General features: G+C 40.1%; 2 protein-coding genes across 5 annotated transcripts; both read right to left on the reverse strand.

The window, feature by feature from the left end:
* Nucleotides 1-625: 625 nt before the first annotated feature.
* ap1ar (adaptor related protein complex 1 associated regulatory protein) lies at nt 626-12,394 on the reverse strand. 4 transcript variants are annotated; one of them, XM_038699328.1, is made up of 10 exons: nt 12,158-12,394; nt 9,397-9,445; nt 9,274-9,300; nt 8,533-8,558; nt 8,345-8,441; nt 8,063-8,161; nt 7,474-7,538; nt 5,764-5,837; nt 5,531-5,614; nt 626-5,086 (listed from the first exon to the last, which is right to left on the reverse strand). In XM_038699328.1, exons 1-10 carry the CDS (start codon nt 12,226-12,228, stop codon nt 4,815-4,817), a joined length of 864 nt encoding a protein of 287 aa, XP_038555256.1. In that variant the 5' UTR covers nt 12,229-12,394; the 3' UTR covers nt 626-4,814. The 4 variants fall into 4 exon arrangements, with proteins under 4 accessions (XP_038555256.1, XP_038555254.1, XP_038555255.1 ...); XM_038699326.1 differs by having other exon boundaries at nt 5,531-5,653; nt 12,158-12,380; XM_038699327.1 differs by having other exon boundaries at nt 5,531-5,653; nt 7,474-7,535; nt 12,158-12,377.
* A 67-nt stretch (nt 12,395-12,461) lies between these two features.
* LOC119888654 (cilia- and flagella-associated protein 100-like) lies at nt 12,462-18,697 on the reverse strand. Its single transcript, XM_038699325.1, has 16 exons — nt 18,429-18,697; nt 17,473-17,544; nt 17,302-17,367; nt 17,103-17,203; nt 16,749-16,974; nt 16,583-16,647; nt 15,474-15,637; nt 15,256-15,336; nt 14,924-15,102; nt 14,668-14,752; nt 14,408-14,450; nt 14,156-14,310; nt 13,775-13,904; nt 13,417-13,619; nt 13,075-13,168; nt 12,462-12,859 (listed from the first exon to the last, which is right to left on the reverse strand). The coding sequence occupies exons 2-16, from the start codon at nt 17,510-17,512 to the stop codon at nt 12,734-12,736; spliced, it is 1,758 nt and encodes a 585-aa protein (XP_038555253.1). The 5' UTR covers nt 17,513-17,544; nt 18,429-18,697; the 3' UTR covers nt 12,462-12,733.
* Between the last annotated feature and the right edge of the window lie 237 nt (nt 18,698-18,934).

The following is an 18,934-nucleotide window of genomic DNA, read 5'->3' on the forward strand; positions in this document are numbered from 1 at the left end:
TACTTGTTTATTTTGAAGCTGGATTCACTGCATTCAAGCAAAACCCAGATGGCTACATGCTGCAAGAAACATAATATCCTGTTAATAATAATCATCAATATTGTCTCAGTAAGAGGAATCCTTCACTGGTACATGTGCTTTATTCATTAGTCATGAGAGCCAGGCATCTGTTAACCCTATAATCACACTCACACCAGGTCAATGTTTGGTCCAGGCATGAGGAGCGGGAAAAGCTCTGCCAATCTCCAAAATCTTTCTATTACTATCCCCAATTACAGTAGCTTCTGAAAGTAGACAGACATTTTATGCTCAAATATAACCAGCAGAACTGATTGGATGCTATTCTTACATAACATCAGAAAAGAGGTTGTGACAACACCAATGGCACAGTATTGCCGCAGTGCAGCTCAGTTTAGTGATCTAATTAAATATTCACAATGAACAGTGACGTAGTGATGGTGAGCCGATACTGGAAATTGCACTCATGTATACTCATGTCTCCTGATGCAAAAAATCCAGACCATGGTATCAAGTATTCAAATATTTTCCTCATGTATGAACACAAATCAATTACTATTTCTACTACCTTATCCCTCCTAATGGAAAAATATACAGTGAACAAATATGCAAAGACAACTTTTATTTACAGGAGTCCAAGCTGCAAATGAAGCACATATCATCTGGTAAAGCTGTTGAGTCTCTATAGGTGCAAACATGTACAGAAAGAAATTAACTCTCCCCAAAATCTACCACCCTTCATGTTCATGGTATACAGGTGCACAAAAAGTCTAGTTTTGTGACCACCACGGTAAAAAAGGACAGATGAGCGTTTACAGAGGATCCGTTTTTCTGCCCGTATCTAACAAAAAAGCTGGTAGTAACTGTTACGTGTAACAACTTTCAAATGTCTTGCTGCAAACCAACCACATTTGAATGCACAGAAAGAACTACATCACATTGTTGTATGGAGTGGTAACCAAAGTATTAAGCATATTGAGTAATCTACAACTTCAGTTATAACAATCCTATTTTTTTTACATTGTTACAGTCCGTATCATTACACATTCTGAGATCCTTATGAAGTAATAAACTCTAACAAATCATGACATAATTACATTATCCAACAAATTTGGTAGTTTTGACTATATTCAACTTTGTAAATAATCAGTGTGGACTGCAGATCACCTGATTTGATTGACTGGTGATCAACAGGTAAATTATCAGTGTGCAAGGAGGTCTGATTTGCAGTGTCAGAGTGCTGTTAGGAGACACATTTTAAATAAAATGTATTACGTTTGGATGTACTTGGAGTATCTTTGTGTCACACTTTTCTTTGACAGTTTAGTCATCGTGTCTATCACGGCCTGTTAATTACACAAGTCTTCCCCTACTTGAAAAACACATATGAAATTAGTCACTTCCCGTTCACAGAGGATTTTTCACAGCAGAGATATAACAGGCAGAGTGTTCACAATGCTAATGAGTAACACGTGAACGGGCAGGAAGTTGAATCACTGCATTTAAAACACAGAGCAGTAAAATTACTATTTAGTTGTGGGAAATTTATGACAGATTATCAACAGCCCATTCCTACATCTTGAAGCAACTAGTGAGAGCGGCGCTTCCAAAACCGAGTCAGGCGGTGGACCACTGAGGATGACCTGCAGAGTGCTCCAGCAGGAGTGTAAAAGGTTTTTTATTTTAATGCTGCCTGCTGCTGGTTGTATGATGCTGGTTTAAAATGAACCTGCATGGTGATCAGTTATTTTAAAATGCGTCAATTCCTTGAATCAATTCTTTATACACTGTATGTGCACTGTATCTGCTGCACTGCTAGTGTCTTTTCTAGTTAGTTAGTTTCTAGTTACTTTCATGTGCTATTTGCACATCATTTTGGCTTTGTTTTAAACTCAGTTGAAAGCAACAAATAACACCACCCCCCCAGCTAAAATTTAACATTGTGCAGTCTGCCTTTAAGGACATAAATACATTCAACACAAACTGAGGAGGTTTATTGGTTGACATGTGATTTTGGGAATCATATAAATGAGCAAACATGATGACTACAATACTTTACAAAAATGATTACTGTACAGTGTAAATAGGCTTTGGTGAATTAGTTAACAGCATTTTTTTTTTTTACCAGTGTCAATTTTAAGTATGGATTCTTAAAAAGGGACTCAAACCCCTGAACAACAGTGGGGTCATGTACAACAAACTGAGCTGTGACAGATCACACAGAAACACACAGTGCAGTGTAAATAGAGTTAGCCCCATCTCTTGTCTTGCCATACAGCCATGTAGTACCTCTAGTTAAAGTGATGTTTCACTTTTGTTGAACATCCCAAGCTCCTAGTAGAGAGCTGAGATCTGTAGATTGTTTTGTGTATTTGTAATTTGTATTGTGGTGCAAGTTTAACTTTGACTTGGTTTAGGAGCTGCCTGTACTAAAGTCACCAATTCATTTAGTTTGTTCAAACATTCTGCCAGTGTGAATCATCTTTAAAAACAAAGTGACTTGCAGCAACAGCTAACAAGACTGATTAAGGTGATGGTTCTGTGAAATAATGCTACTTAAAATTGTACCAATCCCAGCTGTACACTAGGTCAGTGAGTGCATGTGATGGCAATACATTTTTCTATATTTCATTTTTTCTCTTAACAGGGAATGTTAAGGGTTTTTTTATACAGAAAATGACTGAATGAATTAATCAGAATTCATGTATTCGCAGCAACACATAATATTCAAATGTGCTCAAAACAATACTATTCTTAAATTACACACTCAAATATTAAGAAGTAAAATCTCTGCAAGTCACCCGTGTCTCGTCTACACACTTCAACAGTAGTGCACATTTTCCTCTTCACATAAGTGAATCATTTCAGTGAATCTCTTCTAAGAGTGGAGAGCTTTTACAAATCCACACATTGGAATGCACTCAGTAAACTACTTTTGATTCAAACTGATTAAATAATCGATGTGAAACACTACTGTCCTAAACTTTGCTCAGGATATAAAAATGCTATGCACAAGAACTAGAATAATGCTTACAGCAGCATCGGATCAACTATAGGGACATGACAAAGTTTATCCAACATGAGTCATGTTTGCATGTAATTTTTCTTTTTACATCCAGACTCCAGTTTGCGTGTCATTTATCTTTTCACAATGTCCACAAAATATTGCTTTCATTGTTAGCAGTGAGCAGTCACAGTGGGATGTGTGAATGTTCTTAGTTCAGAGCTACTTTTTCTGCAACCAATCAGAAACCAGTAGATTTTTGTTTTTAGTTAAGATTGTCTCCTGTTATGTTCCACCTGTTGTATATTCACATTAACAGCTTAATCATTTTGCTTTCCAGCAGACATATGTGGATTTAGATCAAGAATAATGGTCAGAATAAGCACTACCAATCGTGCTGATTGCAGCTCCTTAAATGTTGTGGGAACCTGGCAATCTATGACAAAGGCCAGTTTAGATACTATATTTGTTGGGATAAAGAAAGAGGCTCATTTGCCTTCTGTTTCCCGTCTGCTCTGCCAAACCATTATCTATGCTAATTGTATATAAATGATGTCGAGCTGCTGCCCATAATCAATAATATAGAAAGTGTGTGTGTGTGTAGTTGTTGGTTTTTGACAAAAAATCTAAACATCAAGAAAAAAAGAAAAAGTTTAAAACCTACAATAGACCAGTAGGTGTGTGCTTAATCATGTTGTTTATAAAACTGTCACTTATGGAAATGTGTATATTTAGAAACAACACCACTGAGCATATTACTGCAAAAGGTCAGTAATTGTTTTCATGCTTGGGCTTCTTTATTCTTATTTTTCTGGACAAGAGGCTGTTAGCCCTGAGAGGTGGACACATATAATCAGGTAGGAAAGCTGTTTTGAGCCTAGATGGAGTTCAATGAATGTCTCAGTGGTATCCTATGAGTTGAACAATTATATCAGAAAATGCACAAATTACAGTTGCAGTTTTAAATTTGACAGGTCCCATATTGGCCATGCTGAAAAAAAAAAGACCCTCACTTATGATGTGAATGCGGACATTATTATACCAATTAATCAAAACGGTTTAGATTAATGTTTAGCAACCTTTACATAGACCTCAGTTCCTTTTTTGCCATCATGCAATAACTTTATAAAACTGAAGATGAGAGACACTGATGTCTGAGTGAGGATTTTTTCTGTAGCATGGATGTTTTATTCTGTGTTTGTCTCACACCAAAAGAAATGTAGGACCAAGTGACCAAGGTACTGGCCTCATAACTGCGGTTGGTCCCCGGGTACTGCACAGAGGGCTGTCTACTGCTGCTACACAGGACAGTTCAAATGCATAGGAAAAATTGTCAACTGGAATTTAATAAGTTACCCTCCCATCTCCCCACAACCGGTGATATATGTCCATTTCCAGCAGTGAGTATAATATGCAGCTCCTAAAGCAGCCATCTGCTTTTCCTATAAAGTTTCCCTTCAGCGTAGCTCAGCAGCTTCTGTATGGTCACTTGGGCACTGTGCGTTGAAAATAAGCACTTACTGAACAATGTGTCAAATGGTAATGGATGGTAACAGTTTAAGTTACGATGCATAAAATGGTCAGCTAATTTGGCAAATGAAGGCACTGAAAAACGAGTATTTGATAAAAACATCCCCACACTACTGTAGTGTAGAAACACATATTCCTGCAGCATCAGAGTCTCATGTTACAGACTATGAAGAGCAAGTAAGTACATTTCCATGTCATGAGGCAAAAAGCTGGTGAGCTTTGACATGAAGAGTGCACACAACGTCCCCTTTGGTGCTGGACACTATCTGTCCTGGTTGTCCAACCTGAGGCCACAGTCCGTGGCATCCTCAGAGGGAGTGTCTAGGACAGGATTGACAAACCCTTCGAATTCAGTGTCTGCATTGTCCTCTGGATGGTTACTCACAAAATCATTCTCCCACTCCAGCGCGTTGGAGTCCTCGGAGGCCGAGGTCGGGCCGCTGTTCATCTGCTTGCTGCCAGGCCTCAGGGCTGCGCGCAGGATGTCCTCCTCCGTCCGAGACCTCTCCCAGGCTGGAAGCGCACGATTGATTCCTACGATGCAAGGACATGAGCTTTCATTCTGACGGCAGAAGTCACTGAAGTCAAAAACTGCTGCAGGCAGTGATCTGGTGATTCTGAGAGAATCCATGAAACCTGTTCCTAGACTGTCTAAACAAAATTTAAATGTTAACATATTACATGTTATTGTATTTTTAGTTTTTTTATGGAACCTAACTTAGATGCTATATATGTATGGATCAGATCTTTAAAAAAAAAAATTTTTTTTAGATAGGGACAGCTGGAGGGAGAGAGAGAGAGACAGAGAGAGAGAGAGAGAGAGACATAGATTCACATTCAGCAAAGGGCCCCAGGCTGGAATTGAACCCAGGCGGCTGAGATGAAGACTCAGCCTTAGTACATGATCCACACTCTCTACCAGGTGAGCTACCGGGGCACCGAAAGGTTTCCAATTTCAGCAAAAATGTAAACTCTCACCTTCCTCGTCTTCCCACTCTAGATCCAGTGAGGTCCCGTCATCGTTGGTGGAGCGGGTCTTGGTGGTGAAATCCCAGCTGTACTCTGTGTTGGGAGTCACCACATTGGTGTCAGAGGGCAGTCCTGGAAACAGTCAATTATTACAACAGAGTGCATGTAACTCTTACACCTTTTCAACTGACTGTACACATCCACCTGTAATTAGTATAATTAAGGCTAGAAGGTTCACTTACTGGTGCTCCTGAAAGCCTCGGACTGGGCTTTTACACTATGGAGGTAGATGTCAAAATCCTCCCCAGAGGCTTGTCTGGAACAGGCCCATGATAACAATCAACACAACAATAACAGAACTGTTTTTCACAAAAATCAGTGTGCCTGAACAGCACCTCCCACTAAATGTTTTTAGCTGTTCTACCTTCCAGCACAGTGTAAATTAGTTAGGCAGTAGTGCTTTGTAGTGAGTTGTTGGTTAATACCAATTATTAAATGACAGATTTTGCTGCTACCAACCAGGGGCTTTTCCAGGCTCTTGAAACATTGGGGGCTTAGCCCAGCACAGATATCTTTCATGTTTTAACCCCCCCATCCCCCATTGCCGCCTACCCAACGTACATCTATAAAGCTACAGTAAATTATGTACCTACATTTATTATGAATTTTATAATTACTATTGATAATAATTAACACTGATATTAAAATGGGGGGTCTGGGGGTCCTCCCCCTGAAAAATTTGGGCTTTAAACTCTTAATTTTCTGCATTCTGGTGAATTTATTTGCACCAATTTATTGAGGAAATGTCTCAGATGACAATTCAAAATAAGAATATAGTGTAATATAATGCAGTAAGGCTGTCAGATATGTTTCTCCTGTAGATCAACTTTCTCATTTCATTTAATCCCAGCTGAGTGTACATACATGCAGGCATACCTGAAGTAGCCTAAAGTGTTTTCAAATGTGCATATGGCACCTTTTTACCTCAATGATAAATTAGCTTAATTAATCTGAATTCAGTTAAGAATTATTTATTGATGAAGAATTCGATAGGCCCCACCCCGAAGATTTTGAGCATTAAACACTTAATTTCCTGAATTCTGGAGACATCTTCTGTACCAATTTATGGTGAAAATGTCTTTATCTTTATAAAGGGAAGGACAAAATTTAGTTGGCAGATGACAATTCAGAATATAAAAATATATTAGAATCAGTAACTTATTATTTTTTTAGCTCATATCTATATATCGGTTATTTTCACGCATTTAGCGAATTATTATTTTTTTGGCCCACAACACAAGAAACAGCTCGAGCAGAGGGGGAGGGAGTGGGTGCTGTAAGAGATGTGATTGCGCCGGCCCAATGTCAGTATAGGCCTGATGCTTTATGGGCCGATAGTTGGCCCATTTTTAAAAAACAGTTTGGCCTATATAAATAAATAATTTGACTTGCAGCCTACTCGATGAGACGAGCGCACTGCTGTTCATCAGAGGAAGAAAACCGAAACTGAAACCACTTGTGATCAGACAGAAATATCACCACAATTCCACACAAATGTTCACTTGAGCACCTCTGATTAAGTGCAGCTCACAGCCGCTTTAGAGGGAATGAAGCATCCTGGAGCAGAGAGACAGTCAAACAGAGCAAAGTGTCTCTGAGGGAGTGGGAGAGAGACAGCAGGACATAGAGCGACAGGTGTCTGCGTTGCTGGTCAGGTGTGTCATGAGTAACGGTGGGGGGTCACGTTATTTGAAGCCCTGAAAAAATAACCTGGCAACGCCGATGCCACCAACTGAGGTGGATGATAGACTCTCGTAATGTCGCACCCTTTGAAATACACAAAGCATTACTGTCTACTAAGTATGTCTACTAAAACCTATGAAAACCTCATGACCGCAGCTTGTCCTCAGCTGAACAACTACCCTGTTGTTTAATGAACTTAAGTGACTCACTTTCTTTGCTGAGTTTCACTGCCGGAGCCATCTGCTTTCCCCCGTTTCTTCTGGGCAGACAGCTGCTAACAATAAAACCATAGATCAAGTAAATAGAAACAGACTATATTAATGATTAAGAAAAAAAAAAACTAGTTCACAGTTTTGGCGCTATCAGGGAAACATGTGAGCAAATAACTACAACAAAACAAAGCAGCACCTGAGGAGCAGTGGAATGTGGCTTAAAACAAGAGTCCCATTTTCATTATATCACTATGAAAGGCCGTTTTCCTGCAGCAGGCCTTTCCCTGAAACAGTATTGGCAGTAGACCAAATGCTCCTACAATACTGTTATATTTCTAAAAGGACGATTAAGAATGCTACCAACATATTGTCAGGTAAATGAAGCCCTGAAACAGACAACAATTCTCCTGACTGGATAACAAGGACAGGTTAATGAGGACAAAAAGTATCACTGTGTTCCTTTAAGATGCAGAAGGCGGAGGACTGGAAATGCTGGGTAGCCACTGCAGGGCCAGTAGGTTAGAGAAGTTATTTTAGCCAAGCAGTAAGTCAAACTGGCAGAAGGGAGCGCTCAGTGCCGCCTCACCTCCTTCAATTTTCGTTCACGTGCCAACCTGGCGGCCTCACGCTGGGCGGCATTTCTAGCCTCCTCTTCTAGCCTCAACTTCTCCTCTTGTGCCTCTAACTGAAGCAGAAATAACAAAATGAAACAAACACAAAACACAGAACAGAAAATTACAAAACAGAAAAAACAATGCAGCAAATTAAAAATAAGCAAAAATAGGTCTATAAACGTAAAACGGGATCACGGGGGCTGTTCTTACACAGACAGACCACTCTATAGATGACCTTTTAAATGGTGTCTCACCTCCACTTGTAGTTTCTGGTCTATCAGGATCTGCTTGTCTGAGAGTGCAGTGTAGCGGTGCTCTTTGAGGTGCTTGATCTCATCTTCACTGATGGGCCTAATAAAAGAACAAGAGAACAGACTTGAAGGTAAAACTGTTCTTTCAAAATCTTTTTGGTCAAAGAAAATGCAAGATGTTTTGCCCTTACCTCGGGCAGGGCTGTGGGCTCTCAGCCTGCAATACAGCAAACACAACATTTTACTATTCAGCAATGTGAAATGCATCTTCCTCACTGCGCTGTTTGACTTAAGTGGTACTAGTCTGAGACTCTGCAAACTGTAATTGAGTTACTCCCTGACTGCTGTGTTTTCCATCCATCACTGGATGATGGCTATCAGGGGAAAGTCTGACAGAAGTCTAAAAGTAAAAAGTATCCTGGGAGTACCATCGTAATGCAGCTTTTAATCAGACTACACGTCTTATAAAACACGTCTATTACAATTTCATTGGTTCCAATAATAGAGAAAGCTCATTAACAGTGTTTTCCTCAAACAGAGCTGTAATGATTACTATATTAATCGATTAGTAGTAAACTATTAAATTAATCAGCAACTATTTTGATAATCGATTAATCGGCTTTAACGTCCATATTCTCTGATTTCAGCGCCTACAATGTGAATATTTTCTGGTTTCTTTACTCCTCTCTGACAGTAAACTGAATATATTTGACATTTGATGATGTCACCTTGGGCTTTGAGAACTGATCGACATTTTTCACAATCTTCTGGACCTAACAACTAATCGATTACTGGAGAAAATAACTGACAGATTAAATCGATAATGAAAATAACCATTAGTTGCAGCCCTATCCTCAAACTTATTTAGGTTCTGATAACTCTTATACATGAACAGGTCATCAGCACATGATCAGAAGGTTGATCAGACTTACCTCATCACTCTCAACCAGATTTTCAAACTGCAAAATTAAATGTCACAATTAGATAAAACATATTACTGAACAGGCATCATTAAAAAAAGATACTAGCAATACTATCAAATGTACGACTCATACCTCTATTGTATAATGTTCCCCTGTGGTACTGCTTCGGAAGTATTTGGACCTGTATGAATAATTAAGACAGCATGATGACACTGGCAACAATCTGAGCCTTTGAATCACCTTTGAACCTGATGTGTTCCTTTAGACCCTTCAAAAGCAGCACTTTATCTGATATCGAATGGTTCTGATCATAGTAACTCATCTGGTGATGAGGATTTTATTGTTGTCCCGAGTGTTGACTCAAATAATTCAGAGGCAGAAGCACAGTGTACACAGTCATGTTGCAACAGCCACAGGACTGTGACTTGTGATCATTAAAATATTTTATTTTTATTTCACTTTGTGATTTATATGTGTGAGTGTGCCACAAAATCACGATTTTATTACCCTAGTGTACAGCTGCTGGTCATATAATTAGAATGTCATCAAAAAGTTGATTTATTTCAGTAATTCCATTCAAAAAGTGAAACTTGTATAATGTATACATTAATTCCACTCAGACTGATATATTTCAAGTGTTTCCTTTTAATTTTGATGATTATAACTGACAACTAATGAAAACCCCAAAATCAGGATCTCAGAAAATTAGAATATTGTGAAAAGGTTCAATATTGAAGACACCTGGTGCCACACTCAAATCAGCTAATTAACTCAAAACACCTGCAAAGGCCTTTAAATGGTCTCTCAGTCTAGTTCTGTAGGCTACACAATCATGGGGAAGACCGCTGACTTGACAGCTGTCCAAAAGACGACCATTTACACCTTGCACAAGGAGGGCAAGACACCAAAGGTCATTGCTAAAGATGCTGGCTGTTCACAGAGCTCTGTGTCCAAGCACATTAATAGAGAGGCGAAGGGAAGGAAAAGATGTGGTAGAAAAAAAAAAGTGTACAAGCAATAGGGATAACCGCACCCTGGAGAGGATTGTGAAACAAAACCCATTCAAAAATGTTGGGGAGATTCACAAAGTGGACTGCAGCTGGAGTCAGTGCTTCAAGAACCACCACGCACAGACGTATGCAAGACACGGGTTTCAGCTGTCGCATTCCTTGTGTCAAGCCACTCTTGAACAAGACACAGTGTCAGAAGCGTCTCGCCTGGGCTAAAGACAAAAAGGACTGGACTGCTGCTGAGTGGTCCAAAGTTATGTTCTCTGATGAAAGTAAATTTTGCATTTCCTTTGGAAATCAAGGTCCCAGAGTCTGGAGGAAGAGAGGAGAGGCCCAGAATCCATGTTGCTTGAAGTCCAGTGTAAAGTTTCCACAGTCAGTGATGGTTTGGGGTGCCATGTCATCTGCTGGTGTTGGTCCACTGTGTTTTCTGAGGTCCAAGGTCAACGCAGCCGTCTACCAGGAAGTTTTAGAGCACTTCATGCTTCCTGCTGCTGACCAACTTTATGGAGATGCAGATTTCATTTTCCAACAGGACTTGGCACCTGCACACAGTGCCAAAGCTACCAGTACCTGGTTTAAGGACCATGGTATCCCTGTTCTTATTTGGCCAGCAAACTCGCCTGACCTTAACCCTATAGAAAATTTATGGGGTATTGTGAAAAGGAAGATGCGATAAGCCAGACCCAACAATGCAGAAGAGCTGAAGGCCACTATCAGAGTAACCTGGGCTCTCATAACACCTGAGCAGTGCCACAGAATGATCGACTCCATGCCACGCCGCATTGCTGCAGTAATTCAGGTAAAAGGAGACCCAACTAAGTATTGAGTGCTGTGCATGCTCAAACTTTTCATGTTCATACTTTTCAGTTGGCCAACATTTCTAAAAATCCTTTTTTTGTATTGGTCTCATGTAATATTCAAATTTTCAGAGATACTGAATTTGGGATTTTCATTAGTTGTCAGTTTTAATCATCACAATTAAATGAAATAAACATTTGAAATATATCAGCCTGTGTGTAATAAATGAATATAATATCAGAGTTTCACTTTTTGAATGGAATTACTGAAATAAATAAACTTTTTGATGATATTCTAATTATATGACCAGCACCTGTATATGGCAGTTTATTGTTAAAACATGACCTAATGGGCGCAAAGTGGATGTTCACATATTTATAATGGAGGTTTCCAAATTACCAATCCCACAATAACACCTTATAACCAACCCTGCATCTGTTCCGATATGTAACCATATGGAAGTGATGTTATGAGTGTGAAACAGCTTGCTGCTGTATGAGAGAAAGCCTTTTGTGATCTTAACAGAACACAACGTGAAGTCAGACTAAAAAACATCAATTATTAACCTTAAATTTGATGACACAACGGCCTGCGCGCAAGACACTGAGACCCAGTATATGCACCAGGGCTGACAGACATAACGTTACTGAACTGCAATAACCAAATATTAGTGTACGATCATTGTCTTCTTAAGCAGCCCTAGCCCGCTCTTCCACTGATGCTAGTGTGCTTATTTAATTATCACTAACGTAGCTAAACTAACATTACATGTGCAGACTGTTGACAATAGGGGTGGGGTCTTCATTCCTGGTGGCACTAGCTGGCTGCAGGGTAGACCCCACAGAGACCCTCCTATTTCGTACCCCGTGAGTTAGCTTCCTGGCTGGCCTTTAACGTTATCTCTCGGTTACAGCACCACTGCACGGCTAACACACAGAGCTGTCACAAGTCTAATGTTACACGTATCAGTTATCGGCTAACCAACTTATAGCTAACGTTAGCAGTAAACGGGTGCGCTGGTTCAGAGGATGCCTGTATGCTAGTTAGCTCACACAGCTAACTTAGTGCCCTGTTTCACCTACCCGCCTCCTCTCTGGATCCGGTTGGCTTCTCTCCTGAAGAGCCCAACACAGTATGCCCAGCAGTTGCCCATCGCATTGTCAAATATTCCTATTATCTAGCTGCCTAGCTAGTAACCTCCTGACAGCTGTAGGTGCTTCAGTGTAGGTAGCTACATCTCCTAGTCCAGTCCTGCTGCTCCAGCCACTTCCTCATCCTCCTTCCTCTCCGGTTGATGACAGAGCAGACAGAAACGTTCAACACCACCGCCTACTGTCGTTTTGTTGGAACTTGTAGTTCATAAATAAGACCAGGTTTAGTCGGAAGGATAATTGGATCATCTTCATTTTGCTTAGTGATTGCACAGCACAGATGGAGGTACATTTCAACTATCACATAATTTATGTATATTTACTAGAATCAATTACACCTGTAGGACATATAGAGTCAGCAATAGAGGTGTAGTAGGAACATTTATGTCATTAATGTGGTGTAGGCAACCAAATATCCAATAATTAAACATTTTCACTCCCCAGCTGGCTTGGAGGCATGATTACACTCTTGTTTTAAAAACATTATTTTCTTTTCTTTCTTCTTTGTTACTCTATGTCCTCAGTGGTGAAGAGGTAGGCATGGATCTCATCTTCAGCAGGGGTGTTGTCCACATTGCGGACTCTCGCTTTCTGGGCAACAGGCATGCATCTGGGCATGAGCTTTCTCCCACTCTGAAAGAAAATGGGCTACAGTTTAAGCATTGCTCCTCGGTTTGTTTTATTGTTTTACTTTTACTGTAAATTCAGTTGTGATTGTATAAGGATACACCGTGAGCTTCTGTTAATATGTAAACTGATAGTGAATTGTGATGTTTACTAGTGGTCATACAAAATTCAAAGAATAGCATAAAACACTGTTTGAAGCAATTTGTGAGCAAATGACTTACTATTTTCTTGGAGTCAGCCAGGGATCTCTCCATGTACCTCCTCATCCTTTCCTTCTGTTTCTCGCTCTGCTCTCTCAGCTTTTCTTCACGCTGCCTGCGACGTGATGTAAGAAGAGAGGGACTTCTCAAATAACATGTATTTTTTATTAAGTAAATATCTTGAAGGAAAAACATCCTGTCGTGCAAAGCATTCCAGGAGTTTTGTTGTGTGTCAAATTGCCAAAGGTTATGACATTGCCATTTGACATTACCGTCAGAAGATGGTTGAATTTGTGGCACTATTGATTTTTTTTTTTCTTGCAATCCAGAGAAAATTAGCAAAGTATAGTCACTAAGACGTACCGGCTCCTCCTCTCACTGTCCTTGATCTTCTTCATCATCTCTAAGCTTTCTTCAGGGATGCCCTCAAGGCCCTGCAGCAGTAAAGACATACGATTCTCTATATTGGCCAGCTTCTCCAAGGTGCTGAGGTTGGTCATCCTGTCATCCACGCAGCAGCGATGGACCTCTGCCACCTTCTCACCCAGAGCGTCCAACATAATGTCCTGTGAGCAAGAGGAGGAAGTGGGATGGATAGAAGAGGAAAAAATGAGATGGGACGAGATATCTACTGCTCAAAGCTACTCATGCCAACTTCCTGGGTGTTGTAGTCACTCTGCTCTTGGATTAAAATGTAGTCAAACACATGCAGCTCTCTTACCTGGTCTTCTGTCTTCAATGAGACATGGAGCTGAACCTTCTGTTTGAGCTTGGTGCCTCTTGCCTTCTCTTTGTCGATTCTCTGGTTCATGTCGTTTAGCTCAAGCATTAGCTGCTCTTCATCCTTTTCACTTCAGACAGGAATGATTCAGCATTCGACAGATGTGGGAAAGAGGAGGGGATGAGGGAGTAAATAGTGTACAGGGAAAAAAACGGTCTGAAATTCCAAGGAAAAACATTAAGGAAGACGAGCAGATTGAAGGAATATATTTTGGCACATGTAGAGTTCAGGAGAGAACAAGTCTGCTCATTTTAAGAAAGACAGGCCTAATACTAAAACCATTCATTCACAGAGCATCACCCTTTGACCCATAACTCTTACATCTTCTTCCTGGTTGTCTCCATGGACTGTCGGAGCTCTTCCAGTGTCTCCTCCACCCTTGTAGAGTTCTGAATCAGGGACAAGTTCTGCTCTGTAAGCTCTGTCACCAGATCCAGTAGCTGTTTGGGATCAGTGAAGTACAGCTCTGGCTCATCCTGCGAGGGAGACAAACAAGGTGGACAAGATTTTAAAAAATGCTGAAGATGTAAAAAGATGTTTAGTCAACTAGGTTTTCAGTTTTGGAAAACTGACCTCAAATTCTGAGCTGTCACTATCCAGTTTAGCATGTGTCATCCTGAAAGAAAGAGTTTGGGTCAGGAGAACGTTTTTGCAGCATAAGAACAGGATTTCAAATGAATTTACTGCAAGATGTCTTAAAAAAATTTCACAAGGGCATACTTCAACAGGATAAAAATAAACAGGAAGTCATGGACACATTAGATAAATACAGGGCGAGCAGTAAAAAGGTCCTCAGTGTTGGGATGGAGGTGGGTGTGTCGGTGTTTCCTTACAGCGTGTCGCTGGGGGCTGAGGACAGCCTGGTCTCTCTGATGGAAGGCAGCTCTCGACCTGGACTGGAAACCTTGCCCTCCAAACCTGTGCACATGTTATCATTCAAATCACACTATTAGCAAGATCCATACTTGCTGTAACAAGGTGCTCATTGAACAAACTTTGAGTTTGAATAAAAAACAACAATATCAGGTCATTAGCCAGTATTACCCAGGTCCTCATCATCTTTATTATGTTGATTCACAAAGTACTTGCCGTTTCTCATAGCTGACTCCTCAGGCTCCCCGTTCTGCTTCTCCTGACAGTCTCCGTCAGACAGTACTTTAGCTTTCAAAGTCTTCTGGGTCTCCTGCCACTCTGGAGGAGACAACTTGAACAGAAGCTTCTTGTATCTCTTGTAGTCTATAAGGATCTCTTCAAACCTGGCGATCTCACTATGAAAGAAGAAAGAGTAGATTCAAATCAACATGGCATAACAAATTATATTCACCCTTATTTATAGTTCCTCTCAGTGCACCTTTTGGGTAAACACTGTGGTGCACTAAAACATGGGTAGTGTGCACAGTCATTCATTATCAGAGTGACACCTTTTTATGGTCCCTATTTCAGCAGTCAGTTTCTTGATCTCAGCATTCTTCTCCTGTTTGAACTTGGCCTCCCGTTCGAAACTGACAACAGAGACAAGACAACCATTTCAACTTAACTTTTTAAACGTCATATTCATGTCCTCTTTAGGGCAAAAATTCTTTAATTTTTTGACACAATGTCAAAAATAGCCAGCATGTCATATATTAATACTTCTTACAATGCTCTGGCCTCCACAGACTTCTTCTCGTTCTCCCTGAGGAACTCTTCAAAGTTGAGGTTGTCTCTCTCAATGATCTTTTCAAGCCGTTTCAGCTGTCCCTCCTCTTTTGCAATTGCCTTGTCCATCTTCATAATCTCAGACCTCTTTGTCATCAGAGATAGCTGAGGAAGGGAGAGTTATGGCAAAGTCAGACATGTATTGGCAGGGAAAAAAGAAGATACTCATTGAACAAAACAACCACCATACAGCACTTTTTATAATACTGCAAATAATTAATACTTAAAACGTATAAATCCCTCGATCATTTTCCTTTTTCCATAATGCATTTATTTTGGTTTGTTGCTTAGCTGAGTTAGTTTTGGATAATATAAGTGATGCTCACTTCGTGTAGCCTGTGACTTCATGTCCATGTCACTCTGTTTCTACAGTTGTATTCCTTTCGATGAGCTAATCAGGTGAATGTAAACATTTTAATTTTTGATATGAGAAAGCAAACCTGGTATATTAGGCTGACGTTAGTCTTTTAAAAAGGGTATTTAGCAGCAGTTTGGTCAGAGATTGCGGAGTTAAGTAGCTACTTAACATAACATAAACTAATTTATCAGACATCACATAGCTCCCTCTGGAGCCACAAAAGGCTAAATACAACTTATCACATTTGCAGTAGTGCTTTACAACACCTGTAAACATTCTTGGATGTGTAAAACCAGTGGAGTTCCTATAAAAATGAAAGAATTTTTATGGAACTTAAATCCTAAATCAGTGGAGGACTCCTTTAATTTAGCTGGCAAAACATGGTCCAGATCTGGTCAGTCATGCCTGTCTACAGGAATATTTGATGTAGTGGGGAAACTATAAAATATCATCAATATCCAAATGACATTGAGGCTGGATGTGCTCTTTCAGAAGAACAGATCATGTTTCAGATATTAAAAAAAAACAAACCTAGCTGTGTTTTCACTTTTTATTTTTAAAAATAGATGATGGGTGTGGTTCAACACCGACAGAAAGCACCAGTCACAGCAGACTGAGAAACTGAGTTCCATCCTGACGGTTGACACGGCTCCACCTTTACTGAGATCCTAGCAACTCCTGAAATCGTTTACCTCCAACACTGCCTTCTGCCGTTCCATGGAGATTAATTCATGTTTGCTGTCTTTTGTAACGTTTTCTGGGAATAGAGGACAGACAATAGTTAACAGTCAGATTAGAGCTTTTAGCCATGGTATGCAACACACATAGGGGTTTTAAAAGCTATAGTAATTCTCTCACCTCGTTTCATCATGGCCATCTTCAGTTCCTGTCTGCCCGGTGTTTGTTTAGAAAGAACTGTCCTACTCTTGATTTGTTTTAGGTTCCTCTTCTTATCCTTTTCTTCCTCTTCCTCCGCCTCCTCCCCCTCCCCCTTTTTTGCCAGCTCTTTCTTCAGATTGGCCATCATTCGTGCAGCGTGGGTCGTTTTCTCATCAATTGGCAAAGCCAGGAATTTACGCATCTCCTGTGCATGGAGGAGAACAGCAGCAGGACTTGAACATGGCAATCGTCGACACACTGTGTCAAGCAAAAAGCATGCAATGTATGAAAAATAACTTATTTGTACGTACACAGCTGTAATCAAACACCAACCTCTTTTCGGTCTCCTCTTTCGTTGATACTCAGTAGAAAAATACTATTACTGTCTGGCACTTTGAATGGGCTCTGTCGAGTCTCCCTCCTCCTCCTCAAGTCTACACACAATGTAATAAAGCTGTTATGCATATAGTTTTTAACAGTTTCATTGTTTCCATTCTTTTTATTTCACAAATCTGTCACTTTGCCGCTGTACCTGGTTTATGTGATTTGGCAGCACTCTCTGAAACAACAATGCTGCCTGAAGAAATCTCTGGTCCTTCTGTTGAAAGCACATTGTTGATGATGGTACAAATTCATCATCAATCACTGACTGTATTTATATGTTGTCTTATGTGTAAAGCAGGGCAACAGAGCAAATATTTACTGGGCTTTGGTGACGACATCTCTGAGGTTACTTCTGTCATCTTGCGCCGCACTGCCTCACCGTTTAATTTGGCTGCAGGTTACAGAAAGAATACAAATGAAACCCTTTTTATGGATGACAAACAGCAAGAACCCAAATACTTAATTTTAAGATTATTTAAGTAATACAAAGCAAACCAGAAATACATTTCTAAACCCCATATGACCCAGACCTCAGCCTGAACTCCTTGGGTAGTAGGATGCTGGCTACTTTGCCGGACTCTTTGTCAAAGCTCCTCAGCTTTTGAAGTTGTGCCTGCTTTTTACTTCAGCATCAAGACATAATTCTACAGTGAGCATTTTATATCGTTTACAACCTACATTTATGCTTGGCAAACCAGCTGTTTTCATGTTTAATATTATATAGTGAAGCTTCCATGTCTAATTATCTGCCTTGCTGTGCGTCTGATGGTGGGTACTTGAAGGCAACATGGCACATACACAATGTACAGAGAGTAAGAAATGGGAGTTGACAGGGACCCACAGGGCTCATTTCTGTCACTGAGGCACACTGGAGTTTGGTCATTTGGCGTTTTGGTGGTTTATATATATATATATACATTTGTGTTTTTTTTAAGTAGCTCCTTTGTATGCTTATTCTGTTTTGAAAAGCAACTTAGTTTTGATTTTTCACAAAAGATAGGCCTATCTGGTTAATGTGATAAGATGCAACTTTAGCGTCAGTTTAGAAAAAAATAAAATATTTTACTGAGTGCTTTACGATCCTTAAAATGAGCTTCTGTGCAGTTATCCTAGCAACATATCACGACTGGATTAACATTTTATCCTGCAGTAGGCTAAACTGTAAACGTTAGCTTTCCAAACTAGCTACAGGTTAGCCCCAGTTTGTGCCTCTCATGATACAGAGTCCAGCTACTGTAGCTTACAGGTTAGCATAAAGAAAATTGTTTCACTCACTTCTTCACTTTGACGTCAATACAACCTATCGTCTGGTACTTCTGTTCATACACAGAACTAACACAACACAACAAAATGTTTTTCTCTTCTTGCTGCGCTGTTCTGTTTGCTTGCTGTTGTCTTGGTAATGTTGCCTTCACGGTCTCCCTGTAATGCTCTCTTAGCTTGTGTGTATTGTAAAGTCTGCCCTGCACATGACTTTAGCTGTTTATCAATGAAGTCATTGCATTAAAATATTTTACAACGTCTAACACTGCTGTCACTACTCTCTTTAAATCACCATGGTGATGGTGCCTCGATTTTGCGGGGACGATATGTGAAACAATAAACACAAAGTCGTTAATTGGTTATAAATGCCAGGGGAAAATAATACGTCAGACTAAATTAACAGGAGTTACAGGATAGGGTCTTCAGGCTTGCTCATCAGTTCTGTGAGTCACTCATATTAATTCTCCACTAGATGGCACAGACGGATCACAGTCTGTTTTAGGCAGGGACTCGACGTT

Source organism: Micropterus salmoides, unplaced genomic scaffold, assembly GCF_014851395.1.
Source record: "Micropterus salmoides isolate LMB-PRFRI ecotype aquatic unplaced genomic scaffold, ASM1485139v1 Ms_hic_scaffold_5, whole genome shotgun sequence".
Classification (NCBI taxonomy): domain Eukaryota; kingdom Metazoa; phylum Chordata; class Actinopteri; order Centrarchiformes; family Centrarchidae; genus Micropterus; species Micropterus salmoides.

Coding starts and splice junctions, on each gene's coding strand:
- ap1ar (XM_038699326.1), bottom strand. CDS start 12,228: ATGGGCAACTGCTGGGCATACTGTGTTGGGCTCTTCAGGAGAGAAGCC. Junction 9,446..12,157: donor CGGATCCAGAGAGGAGGCGG/GTAGGTGAAACA, acceptor TTATTCATACAG/GTCCAAATACTTCCGAAGCA. Junction 5,087..5,530: donor AGAGTGGGAAGACGAGGAAG/GTGAGAGTTTAC, acceptor CTTGCATCGTAG/GAATCAATCGTGCGCTTCCA.
- LOC119888654 (XM_038699325.1), bottom strand. CDS start 17,512: ATGACAGAAGTAACCTCAGAGATGTCGTCACCAAAGCCCA. Junction 17,368..17,472: donor GATGTCGTCACCAAAGCCCA/GTAAATATTTGC, acceptor TGCTTTCAACAG/AAGGACCAGAGATTTCTTCA. Junction 14,311..14,407: donor GTGACAGCTCAGAATTTGAG/GTCAGTTTTCCA, acceptor TCTCCCTCGCAG/GATGAGCCAGAGCTGTACTT.